This window comes from Balaenoptera ricei, chromosome 9 (assembly GCF_028023285.1).
Source record: "Balaenoptera ricei isolate mBalRic1 chromosome 9, mBalRic1.hap2, whole genome shotgun sequence".
NCBI classification, from domain to species: Eukaryota; Metazoa; Chordata; class Mammalia; order Artiodactyla; family Balaenopteridae; genus Balaenoptera; species Balaenoptera ricei.
In genome coordinates, this window is record NC_082647.1 from 88,741,990 (window position 1) to 88,756,035 (window position 14,046).

The 14,046-nt window shown below is 36.9% G+C and overlaps 1 protein-coding gene across 11 annotated transcripts in view; it reads left to right on the forward strand.

Moving 5' to 3' along the window:
- CACNA2D1 (calcium voltage-gated channel auxiliary subunit alpha2delta 1) overlaps positions 1-14,046 on the forward strand; it is a 500,481-nt gene that overhangs the window by 104,947 nt on the left and 381,488 nt on the right. For all 11 annotated transcript variants that reach the window (XM_059934042.1, XM_059934046.1, XM_059934039.1 and 8 more), the window contains one exon: positions 8,179-8,295. In XM_059934042.1, the coding sequence (XP_059790025.1) occupies positions 8,179-8,295 (117 nt within the window). The remainder of the gene's footprint in view (positions 1-8,178; positions 8,296-14,046) is intronic.

Here is a 14,046-nt window from a genome sequence, read left to right on the forward strand (position 1 = left end):
CTGTTTAATGTAGTTATCACAGGAAAAGCATGCACTGTAAATCTGAGAACAAGATATATTGTATATGCGTATGTGCATATATGTACATAATTACGTGTGTATGTATATGTGTGTGTGTGTGTGTGTGTGTGTGTGTGTATATATATATATATATTTGGATGATGTTTGTAGTAAACAAGCCCATGTTATAGTTTTAGTTCTTCCTATGTACTAATTGCTGTAATAGGCACTGGAAGTTCTGAGCTAGGAGTCAGTCTAAAACAGCTTGGCGTTGACTCCATAGTAAAATACAAACCAATACCCTGAATTTTATAGCTCTTCATAATAGTATCTCAGTTTGCTTTTCAATATTGTCCAATAATTCCTTGTATCACACACATTCAGATTTCTTTCTCTCCTTATTAATGCACATTGCATCTGAAGCGTGGCTGTAATACCATCTTTTACCATGTTTTTGACTATCATAACCCATGTGATTTAATTTCCTCTGAGTTCTGACAACACAATTTTCTGTACCTCTAATACTCTTCCTCATATTGATCATTTCTTTATTTTGTGTATTTATTATTAGAATCTAATTATCATTTAGGTGTTGTGTTTATATTTCATTATGTAACTGCACAGGTCCTTACATAGCGTCGTTTGTTTTTGGTTCAGAGTAGATATTGATTTTAAAATGCAAGGAAGCCCTCGTTATAGTAAGCATTCACATTCCTAGAAAAGCCTGACGTAGTACCAGTGTCACTGTCCATTCAGTCATTCATGCCATCAATATTTACTGAGTGCTCACTGCATGCCAGGCGCTATACTATGTGCTGGACTGTACCAGAGAACAAAATGGCCAAAAGTCTCTGTCCTCTTGACACTAACATTGTGGTTAAGAGAAGTAGGAAATACATAATAAACATGATACTTATATGTTAGATGATGTTTGCATATGCTTAAAGGTAGCAAAATAGAAATCTGAAGCTATAAGAATTTCAAAGGTAGTATGGTGGGGTAGGGAGGTCCAAGAGGGAGGGGATATATGTGTACGTAGAGCTGATTCACTTCATCGTACAGCAGAAACTAACACAACATTGTAAAGCACGTATACCCCAATTAAAAAAAAAACAAACAAAACTAGGTTATTGGGGAAAGAAAAAAAAAGGGAGGGGGGTGCTGTAATTTACCTAAAATGAAGTTGTAGACTATCAGATCTGATTCTTTTAATGATGTTAATATAATGCGTTTCATCTTATGAGATGAGCGCTTATATCTTCATAAATTTACACAAACTGTATTGGATTAATATATTTCAGCAGTTGGTGTTGGCATTCCTTTTTTACCCAACTGTGTTAGCTGACGTAACTGACAGTATAATAGAACTAATGCATTTTAAAAGCTTGACTTTTGTTTAAGAGATTGCGTTATTCACTTTTTTAATCAAAGGGGAAGAGGAGAGAGTTTGAAGAGCTTAGGGGTTAACTAGGAAACACTGCATATTTTTTATGGCAAAGTTCACTTTTTAAAATTCAGCTAATTTTCAAAGGAGGAAGGTAGGTGTTTTTTTTTTTTTCTTTGTTTTTGGTAAAATGTATTCCAACGTCAATTCCGATTTAGTGTCACTAGTTACTCTTTATCTTAGATAAAGGGCTCTTCCCATATCTCAACATCTCTCTGTGTTGGCCAGCTTAGATGATGATGAGATTTATGATAAATTAAAAGAAAGACTGTATTTATTTAGTTTTTTAAATAAATTTATTTATTTTAATTTTGGCGGTGTTGGGTCTTCTTTGCTGCACGCGGGCCCTCTCTAATTGCGGCGAGCGGGGGGCTAATCCCCATTGCGCTGCGCAGGCCTCTCGCTGTGGTGGCCTCTCCCGCTGCGGAGCACAGGCTCCAGACGCATGGGCTTCAGCGGTTGTGGCACGCCGGCTTCAGTAGCTGTGGCTCGCAGGCTCCAGAGCGCAGGCTCAGCAGCCGTGGCGCACGGGCTCAATTGCTCGGCGGCATGTGGGATCCTCCCGGACGAGGGCTCGAACCTGCGTCCCCTGCATTGGCACGCGGATTCCCAACCACTGCGCCACCAGGGAAGCCCAAGATTTTACTTTTGAATTGTAAAATTTCTTAAGGGAACTTTCATCCTTGAAAGTGACCAAGAAAGAAAATTATAGCATACTTTTGTGTTAATGCGTCTTTTAGAAAACAAGACAGTCTAAGTTGCTAGGGAACATGTATTTCACAAGCCCATGGAACACAATAAAAAAAAAAAAAAAAACCATCCCACATTGCAAAGTTCAGCTAAAAGTAAAACTGATTTTGTGAATATCTAAAGCAGTTGAGGGGACAGTGAATCTCTTTTCCTGCCTGCATTAGTATTGAAGTTACATGAATTTACCCAATAAAGATAGTGAAGTTAGAATGATGATGAGGGTTATATTGTAACATTTTCTCTTAATCCCACCTTTCATTATTATGAGGTGGAATCATATTTATTCACCCAATTCATATATATTTTTATACAGTGTGCCATCTATTCTTTATATTTTTAGCTCTTCTGTCTAAAATTTCTTTTCAGAATCCTACACAATTATGAAGGTTATAATGGGAGTCCTGAGATAATTTCATTATATCATAAAGTCTAACGGAAATTGTGCATTTCTCACGATAGAGCTCATTTTTCATTTCAGTGAAATGAATCTGGCGACTAATGAAATGGACATGCAAAGTAGTAATTAATAAATAATGTTAATCACAACTTACAAAAATGCTTCTTAGCATTTTTAGTTTTTGGCAAAGTGAATCACTTGGGGAGTGTATCATGGAACTACCCGTAAAAGACAAATAAAGGTAGTACATTTAGGGGAACTCAGGAAGAGCCTGGGTTTCAGCAAGAATTCAAGGCATTTAGAAGATAGTTTGGGCAGTGGAAGGGAAGGTCCAGAGCCAAGGCAGCCCCAAAGGCTGAGTATTGTTTGCCTCTCAGCTGGGGGCTCTTCACAGCTAACTCACTGTGTTAGTTTTCTCTTGTTAGTGTGACAAATTACTATATATTTATTGGCATAACACAGATTTAGTATGTTACAGTGCTATAGATCAGAAGTCCTTTCCTTGTCTCATGGCCCCTTTCCTCCCTCTTGAAAGCCAGCAACACGGGCTGATTTCTTCTCACGCTGCCATCTCTCTGGTTTTCTGTTGCATGGTTACATTTTCCTCTTCCATTTTTAGGACCTTTGTGATTACATTGTACTCACCAGGACAATACAGGATAATCTCTTTAAGTGCAGCTGATTAGCAAAACTTCTTCTGCAAACTTAATTCCCCTTTGCCATGTAACAACATAGTCACAGGTTCTAGAGATTAGGATGTGAGTATCTTTGGAAGGTCATTATTCTACCTACCACAGCCATCACTTATGTCACTCAATAGTATCTGAACACTGTTTTCCTCCTTTCCTCTTTTCACTTTTTTAAAATAATTAATTAATTAATTTATTTATTTTGGCTGTGTTGGGTCTTCGTTTCTGTGCGAGGGCTTTCTCTAACTGCGGCGAGCGGGGGGCCACTCTTCATCACGGTGCGCGGGCCTCTCACTATCGCGGCCTCTCTTGTTGCGGAGCACAGGCTCCAGACGCGCAGGCTCAGTAGTTGTGGCTCACGGGCCCAGTTGCTCCGCGGCATGTGGGATCTTCCCAGACCAGGGCTCGAACCTGTGTCCCCTGCATTAGCAGGTAGATTCTCAACCACTGCGCCACCAGGGAAGCCCCCCTTTTTTCACTTTTGATGCTGCTTCTGCCCTTGATCCATCCAACTGTCATCCTGTGGTGAGAGAACCTGATTGGTTCAATATATTATCCTTGCTTATATGGATCCTTTGTACCTGACTCCTCACAGGCCATTAATTCAGAAATTAGCTGCTTCAAGGTCTGATATGCCCTGATGCAATTAGGTAGGGGCCAAGGGCAAGGTCTTACATTAGAATATTGCTACCCATTTGTAAGGAAACTCCTGTTTCATCAGGGACTGTCCAAGGAGAAACTTCCTTCAGAAAGATGGCAGAGGTCTTGATGGCTTGTCCAGGACAAGTTCCATTGGAGGGAAGTAAATTTAAAAGCACTGAGGGAAGGGGCTGTCAAAATTTTCATATTTAAAATTTAATATGCAGAAATTTGACTTTGTTTCTCTTTAGGGAACTTAACTTACCATGGGCTGCTATTCTCTCTCCCAGGAGGGGAAAAAAATTAGTCTCAGCATTTCAAGGTTAGTCTCTTTCAGTTTAAAACAGCCTCTTGTGGTCAATTATGTATTCAATAAATTCTAAGTTCCAGCTCTCTTTCAATATTCTCTGACTTTCTTAACTTTTCTCCTGGGCATCTGGGTGCAAGGGGAAACTTATGTGGCAAGATATCTGGTGTATTTGCTCCCTTCTGTTCTCTTGATATGGTTATTAATGTAATTGCTGCTAAGACCTCGGCCAGTCTCTCCAGCCTGTGCAGGATGCCTCAGCTCTGGATGATGGTCACCATCGTCCTTCAGCTGGACCTCTGCTTCCCACTGTCCATCTCTGTCTCTGCATTAGGATCCCCCTGAACCCGCACCGAGACGGTCTCCTAGCAGACATACTGATCCTTAATTCTCAGCTACCTTTCTTGTTCATCCTAAGGGGCTTTGCTATTTCTCTACATCCTGCTGAAGCCAAGGAATGCCCTGGGCCTACAGTGGCACTGCAGACTCCTTTTACCTAAACGTGACACATTATCATGTCTCCTGCTGCTCTAGGCAGTGGTTTGCTCCTGAATGATGTGAAATGGGATTTAAACTCCCTCCACTCTGATATTCCAAAGCCTGAAACCTACTGTTCTCACTAATACAATTGGTTAATTAAAGGTATTTTTTAGATTTCTTAAAGTGAGTAAATGATGTATGTGAAACACCTCAAAGTAGCTGCCTGAATGTGATTGCTAATATAATCGTCTAGGTCATCCAAAACTTGGAAGCCTATCTAGCTTTTAGTAAACACCTCTGGGGCATTGGTATTATTTCATGGCATAATACCATGGTGTAATACTAAGTATTATGACTTCTGAAACATTTCTTTAGGTATGTTTACTAAGCAATTATATCAATGAGTGATGTCACTTTTTAGATATTACGTATGAAGTAATTTTTAAATGTATTATTCTGAAAAACCATGGACTTATTTAGAGCAAAGAGACTTAGAAGTTTCCAGTGAAAAGGGTAGGGAAACCATAGTCTCTGTTTTCATCACAGCAAAACTTGGCCTGTGAATTTAGTAGTGAAATAACATTAAAGCCAGTTAATTAAGATTGTAGGAAGGAAAGAATGTACAAGCAACAGGTATTCTTTTTGTCAAAACTAGTGTCAAGGGTGGCAGTGAGAAGATTTGAACTATACAAAAAATTAAAGCATATTAATATATCAGTCAGGAGGAAGAAGATCCTGTCTTGAATTCTCTTTATGTGCTGCGTTCTTTCTAGTAGAAGAAATGGAAGCCAATGTCACATAGTGTGTGAGGAGTTGACATGTGATTTGAATTGAGCTCTATCTGGTGCCAGAAACTCATATTATTTCCACCATGCTGTTTTTCTTGCAGGAAAAACATTGGGTAAAATGGTAAAGCAGATAATTAATTTTTTAAAAAGGAAATAAAAGCTAGGAAGAGGAAAAGAAAAGATACTTTAGACTCTGTTTAAAATATTCATATGTTAACATGTTAAATATTGTAGAAATGTGGTTTATTTTAGTGGTGGAAAGAATTATAAATATCTGTAAATTATGGAAATATATCATCTTAAACATCCATGTGAAACGTTCTACTCTGAAAATTGTTTACTAAACATACACCAGGAGACTTTTTGAGAGCCTTCACAGTATCTCATGCAACAAAAAAGAATATTCCATTCTTTGAAACCAGAAGCAAGGTCCAGTTCTTTTGGTGGGGGCAGTTATATGATTCTGATTCATTTTTATTACAAAGAAAACATTTCAAATGTGGTTTTATACATAAAAAAGTATACAGTAGGATATTTACATTGGGGATCTAGACTTAAGCTTCCTTTCCTTTATTTATTATAGTTTATTTGCAACCTAGACCTTATTTTTTATTTTCGACGCATTTAAAAATTACAGTATAAACAGAACTTGTGAGAATATTCTATATCTATTTGAGAAAATATACATATACTTGAAGTAAAATTGTTTCTTCTGATTTATAATTCATTCATTCTTTATAGCACCTGTAATGTGTCTGGCATACATAGATAATGACTAATAAATGCCATTAACTGTAGTATATAATGCGAAGTAGAGATTGTGCGTCCTGAACTAATCTTTACCAACTCTCAATTCTATTCGAGTTCCTATACCAGAGGAAGGAGGTTAGACTTCAGACAGAAATGGACAAGATATTAATGGTACAAAGCACAACTGCCTTTCACACCAATTAGCTATATCCGTTTTGCCGCAAAGGACTAAATATCCTGGATCAGTTAAAGTGATGTTGAGGTTTATCTGTTTGTACTCCAAAATCAATTAATCTATTCAGGAGTACATGTTCCTGTATGGCATTTTAGGCTGAAATGAAAGAGGCAGCCTTGGGTTGGAGGGAGTTCTTCATGGATAACCTGGGTCTTTAAAAGCAGGACTCAATAATCTACTCATCAGTAGAAGAAAGCAGAAGCAATCCAGTAATATGCAGGAATCCTGAATGAAACTAAATATGGGAATTTTATATGACTAAGTTACTGTGCCTTGAATAGTTGGAATGAAAACCTACAAGGTCAAAATTCAAACAAGTGTGAGAAAAGCCTCACGGTTTGAAAAGGATAATTTTAGCAGTAAGAGTTTGATTGAAATCTTAAAAACTATTGATTAGTTTATTAATTTAATTATAGTTAATTGTTTTAATTTATTAATTAAAATATTGGTATGTTTTTAATCACTTAAATAAAAATGTATAACTTCATGTAAAACCAAAATACTTAAAAAAAAATATTAGCATATGTATTTGTGTCCTTTTGAAACCAGTATTCACCAGCAGCATCCATGCTCAGCTGGGAACAGGCTGTAGAACCTGTTGGTAGTAACACAGAATGCTGGCGTTATGCCAGTAAAAAGCAGGGTTGAACTGGTTCCTGCTTGTGCCTGGTTTCACTTCTCATAAGACGGTAGAAACCTGCCAGTCCCTGGCTTTCAAAGATGGTTTAGTCATGCATGTGCAACCCATCTGTTGGATGCATAAGGGATTTCCTTCTCAGCTCAGCCCTCCAGTCACAAACACAGTCAGTGTTTTGTTTTTTGTTTTTTTTTTTTCCCTCCTTTCTTTAATTCTTCCTCTCTTGCCAGGAGAGTACCAGCTCGGTAAACCAGGTGCATCTTATTGCCACTCCGGGGAATTCCTTCCATAAACACTGACGTGAGCCAGAAACGTAGTTGTTTTCCTATTGCTGTCTAGTTTACTTTCAGTATAGTTTTATTTGGTGAGTTAAAAAAAAAAACTTCAGTTTCATAATAAAAATGTTTATACTGTTACAAGCTTTAACCAAACTTTAATGTAGAGCTCAGTGACCTTCCTCTTCTCTGTGAAATGAAGCTCCCTGGGTCACCAGGATGAACCTGAGCAGGGGAGGGGTTTCATTCTCCATGTCTCTCTTTCTGGTCATAAAGCTTTAGCAGCACAGTCTTTAGCCTCAGTGATTGCAGCGAGGGAAAAAGTGCAAGTCTCCCTCGTCACAGTATCGCATTCCCCTTCCCCCGACCTTTGTTCACTGCACACGTCCTCCAGGTTCGACCTCCTGTGCTTAAATCCTCCTTCTGTTTTCTAGAAGGGCCTCCCTCTTTCTTTAAAATGCTGAAGGCAGTTAATACCAGGTTTTGAGGTTGGGGGTACAACTTCAGGTCACAAAATTGCATACACAAACCACTGTGGTACAAGATGTTTTACAACCTGTTAACATGACACACTATTTTGGTGAGCTTGTGGTCTTACAGCAAATTGATATTTATATATATATATATATATTTCAGACACACCTAAACTCAGAAAAGATCAAGATGAAGAAAGGAAAGGGGTTGCCCTTCAAATCAGTTGTTTATGGTTTTAAATACATTCTAATGAGCATTTAGGAGCCAAATAAGCAATTATTGTTCTTATTAATTTTATTTTCCCTTCATACAGATTTATGAGAAATACCAAGATTTGTATACTGTGGAACCAAATAATGCACGCCAGCTGGTGGAAATTGCAGCCAGGGATATTGAGAAACTTCTGAGCAACAGATCCAAAGCCCTGGTGGTGAGTTTAAATTGTATCTGCTCATTTTATTATTTTCCATTACTCATTTATTATTTATCTTTCATGTTTTATTTGGAGGTTTTCTTTAGTATGCTTTCTTTCCCTGAGAAATTGTGTTCAATGATAATGTTCATAAAAGATGAGATCATGATTTCACTGTGAGCACCAAATAATGAGTTAGCTTATATCTAATTATTAGTTTATTTTTTTATATTAGGTGATTTAAATACAGAGAAATCGTAATTTAATTGCTACATACATCTTTTTATACATCTATAAGTTATGATGCATAATAATCATGTTTAAATCGATCATACAGTGTAAAACCCGTGAATATTGCCAGCGTCCTTAAAGCTGCCTTTGTAGTACTTTCCTATCTCATCACCCTGCCTCCCTGACAGAGGTAGCCAATACGCTAGACATTTCATTACTCATTTCTTTGCTCTCTAAAAGTAGCTGTACCTCACATAAATGTTTTGCTAAACATGTGTTAGCGTGCTTGTTTATCAGCTTTATTAAAATCACATTATGCTGTATGTAGTCATCAGCCACTTGCATTCTTCTGTCAACATTATGTTTGCATGATTTATCTAGATGTTTGTGCTTAGCTTTAATTCATTTTTATTCACGGTAAAATACTATTTTCTGAGGATATATCTTAATTTATTCATTTATTCCCTGCTGGTCAATTATTATTTGGATTGTTTCCAGATAGGTGCTACCATGAACAGGATGGCTTCATTTTCTTGGAACAAGTCTCCTGGTACACATGTGCAAGAATATCTGTAGGGTCAGTACGTGACAGTAGAATTACCTGACTGTAGGGTATTCACAAAATCACCTTTATACAAGTATGACAATGATTTTCCCAAATAGTTGTATCAATTTAGACCTCCACTAGCAGTATTTGAGTCCGCATTGGTCCATATTCTGGCCGATAAGTGGCAATATCAGACTTCTTAATTATAGGTAACCAAATGGGTACCAAATGGTACCTCTGCTTATTACTAATGAGGTGGACATCTTATTTTATATTCACTGACCATTCTTGTTTCCTCATCAGTGACATATCTCTTCATACCTTTTGCACATTTTAATTGTTTAAATTGATTTGTAACTTATCTATTCTTTTTTTTTTTTTTAATAAATTTATTTATTTATTTATTTATCTTTGACTGTTTTGGGTCTTCGTTTCTGTGCGAGGGCTTTCTCCAGTTGCGGCGAGCGGGGGTCACTCTTCATCGCGGTGCGCGGGCCTCTCACTGTCGCAGCCTCTCCCGTTGCGGAGCACAGGCTCCAGACGCGCAGGCTCAGTAGTTGTGGCTCACGGGCTTAGTTGCTCCGCGGCACGTGGGATCTTCCCAGACCAGGGCTCGAACCCGTGTCCCCTGCATTGGCAGGCAGATTCCCAACCACTGTGCCACCAGGGAAGCCCCTTATCTATTCTTGATGGTAATTTATTTAAGTTACATGTGATGCAAATATCTTTTTCCAGTTTGTGACTTGTCTTTTCATTGTCTTTATGGTATATTTTGATAAAGTAAGTTCTCAATTTTGATGCAAAGTCAACTTTAAAAAAATTATTAGTATTTTGGGGTGTGTTTTGTTTAAGAAAGCCTTCCCTACCCTGAGGTTATAAATATTTTTAAGTATTCTAAAAGGTTCCATTTCTTTCAGATTTATTTAACCCACCTGCAGCTAATATTAGTACACAGTTTTTTAAAATAATTTTATAAATTTATTTATTTATTTTTGTCTGCTTTGGTTCTTCGTTGCTATGTGCGGCTTTCTCTAGTTATGGCAAGCGGGGGTTACTCTTCGTTGTGGTGCGTGGGCTTCTCAGTGCGGTGGCTTCTCTTGTTGCAGAACATGGGCTCTAGGGTGAGCGGGCTTCAGTAGTTGTGGCACGTGGGCTCAGTAGTTGTGGCTCACTGGCTCTAGAGTGCAGGCTCAGTAGTTGTGGTGCATGGGTTTAGTTGCTCCAGGGCATGTGGGATCTTCCCTGACCAGGCCTCGAACCCATGTCCCCTGAATTGGCAGGCAGATTCTTAACCACTGAGCCACCAGGGAAGCCTTAGTATATAGTTTTAAGTTGCAATACAAATTAAATTTTTTTCTAATCAGTTTTCCTGGGGCCATTTATTAAGTAGTTTACCTTCCCCCGGTGAAGCCCGTTTATCAAGCTGGTAGACACACCTTCTCACCATGTTCCTCTTCAAAAGGATCTTGAGTATTCTTGAACCTTCATACTGTATCTAAACTTTAGATTCAGCATGCTATTATGCAAAAAATTCTTTACTGGGATTTTGAATGGTATTGTGTTGACTCAGACCAAATTTGGAAGAATTGATATCATTATGATATTTTGTCTTTCTATTGATAAACATGATATTCTTTCCACTTAGCTACTTTAATGCCATTTAATAAAGTTTAAAAATTTCTTCATAAAGTTCTTATGCGTCTTTTGTTAGAGATGATGCTGGAGCTGAAGTTTAGCTCCTCTTATTCTGCAGATCTCAGCACTGTTACAGGTGTTTGTTCCAGGATAACTCTGAATTCCCTGTTTACTTATCACTTACAGCTCAGATTTTTAGCTTAATGTATAATATATATATCTTGGCACTCACAAATTGTCCTTGTTTTTTTTTGGCCCTTATACATTTTTATGTTTCTTAAAATATCCAGGATCTTGTTGAAATAGGAGGGGCCTTTGGAATATTTGGTATGCCATATTGCCAGAAGTTGAAACACTTAATTTCGTTTTAATTGACATATAGTTAATTTACAGTGTTGTGCTAATTTCTGCTGTACAGCAAAGTGGCTCAGTTATACACATATATACCCTTTATTCTTTTCCATTATGCTTTATCCCAGCAGACTGGGTATAGTTCCCTGTGCTCTACAGTAGGACCTTGTTGTTTATCCATTCTAAATGTAATAGTTTGCCTCTACTAACTCCAAACTCCCAGTCTATCCCTCTCCCTTCCCTCCTGCCCCTTGGCAACCACAGGTCTGTTGTCTATGTCTGTGAGTCTGTTTCTGTTTTGTAGATAGGTTCATTTATGCCATATTTTAGATTCCACATGTAAGTGATATCATATGGTATTTGTCTTTCTCTTTCTGACTTTACTTCACTTAGTATGATAACCTTTAGTTGCATCTTTGTTGCTGCATATGGCATTATTTTGTTCCTTTTTATGGCTGAGTAGTATTCCATTGTATATATGTACCACATTTTCTTCATCTGTCAGTGGACTTTTAGGTTGTTTTCATGTCTTGGCTATTGTGAATAGTGCTGCTATGAACATAGGGGTGCCTGTAACTTTTTGAATTATAGTTTTGTCTGGGTATATGCCCAGGAGTGGGATTGCTGGATCATATGGTAACTCTGTTTTGAGTTTTCTGAGGAACCTCCATACTGTTTTCCATAGTGGCTACACCAACTTACACTCCCACCAACAATGTAGGAGGGTTCCCTTTTCTCCACACCCTCTCCAGCATTTGTTATTTGTAGACTTTTTAATGGTGGCCATTTTGATTGGTGCGAGATGGTACCTCATTGTAGTTTTGATTTGCATTTCTCTAGTAATTAGTAATGCTGAGCATTTTTTCATGTGCCTGCTGGCCATCTGTATGTCTTCTTTGGAGAAAAGTCTATTAAGGTCTTCTATGAAACAATTTTTAAGAAATGTATAAATGGTAAGGTAAACTTTCATGACTGGAAGATTCAAAGCATTATTATCTTCAATTATGGATATGTGAATACCCTTTGAAAGCATCATTTATGGATGTAAATATGTTTTCATTAAAAGTTTATCTAATAGAAATTAGGTACTTTCTACTTAAGTGATTAATATTCACTAATGACAACTGACAATGATTCCATTTATATTGATTTTTATCAGCTTACATTTTTTTCTCCAGATGTAGGAAGCAGGCAATCTGGACATCACAGTCCTTTGAAAAAGGTCATAGAATGAAGTAGGATATATCTTGCCTTAATTGCATTAAAATGGGAGCCTAATGAGACTTTTCTTTTTTATCATTTGGAATTAAAGGTCTAGACACCTGGTGCATTATTTGAGTCCTGTGCGATCAGTGACTGTCTTAAGCACGTGGTGGCAGAACACAGAAAACACAATGACTAATTAAATGTAGAATTAGTTAGATTTTATGTGAGGGAGAAGGATTCATGTTTGTTTTCAAACTAGATTCTTTATTTAACTTTTTTGATTCTATGAAAATAAAATACATTATTTGGAAGAGAAATATTTTGAGTCTAATTGAAAAACAGGTGCTGCATTGTATTGTAAATGAATGCAAGATGGCATTATTAATTTACTTCTATTTTGTTGGAGGCTTATACTCAGACAGACTTCTGGATTAAAGGAGCTTTAATTTATCTGAGTGGGGTACCAGTGTAATTACATAAATAAATATATTGGAAAATATCTTGAATATACAAATTTGAGGTAGATGATAAAATTTAATGCCAGTTAGATCTTACTGAGTGTTTACCAAGTAGCATTATCTGATTATTTCTCACAATAATGCTGTGCTCTAGACACCATTATTAGTCTCATTTTTCAATGAGGAAGCTGGGTCTTTGCGGATTCCTTTAAATTGCCCAAGGAAATGTATTTAACAAGCAATGTAGGCCAGTGTTTCTCAAACTTTAATGTGCATTTGGTTCACCCCAGGCTCTTGTTAAAATGCAGATTTCTATTCAGTAGATCTGGTCAGAGATACTGCATTTCTAATAAGCTCCCAGGTACAAAGTCCTGGGAGCAGGATGGTCCTGGTACAAAGACTATATTTTGAGTAGTAAGAATGTAAGAGGATTCAAATTCAGGTGTGTCCAACTTTAAGTTCTCATTCTTACCTATTACACAAATATATCCTTCGGTCTAAAGAAGTGTATAATCATAACTAGGAAGAAACAAAGGCTAAGTAGTATGCTGTAAACTACTGTTCATTCAGACTGATTAAGAATTGGATGTGGCAGTTGATAGAATATTCTGGAAGGGTATGAATTTGTCAGTGAATCCTATATCAATGAAGCACTTTCAAAAAATGATTCAATGAAATAAAATATACGGTACTGAAAAAAATGTCATTTTTATTTGAATGTGAAGACTTAAAACTGTTACTGTTCTTTAGCATCAAGGTTCTCAACCTAAGATACCTTTGAAAATATATTATAGATATAAAATCTATGAAAGAGAAGTAAGTAGAACTGTTTTTTCTTACATATGTACTAAATAAATTACATAACAGTTTGTTTAATAATTCAGCTTTATTAAAAAGAAGATGAACTAGAGATTATTTTTTTTAGTAGAATGATTACTCCAGTATCTGCAATAATTTTTTTGTGCATGCATGTACACAGTTTTTATGTATTTGGACATTAAAATTTTAATTCTGCCTTTTATAGCCTGTTGATTAAAAACTAAAATACCACTTATTTCATTGCTTTATGCTTACCTTGTGTTAGTTATATGTTTAAACTACTTTGACCAATATTTTCTTTTTCGATTTCAGCATTTATTTTGACTTTTTATTCACATTCATTTTGTGCCATGGTCTTTGATCTGCTCCATCAAACCAGCCTTAGGAAGAGCTGAAAGAGAAATTGATTAAAAAAAAAAAAAATCACTTGCTTTTGCACTAAAACCATCCCTTTGCTAGCAAAACAGACTTTGCACTCAAATAGTTGTTTATTTGGCTTTGTTTTGTTTTTGTGACTGTACA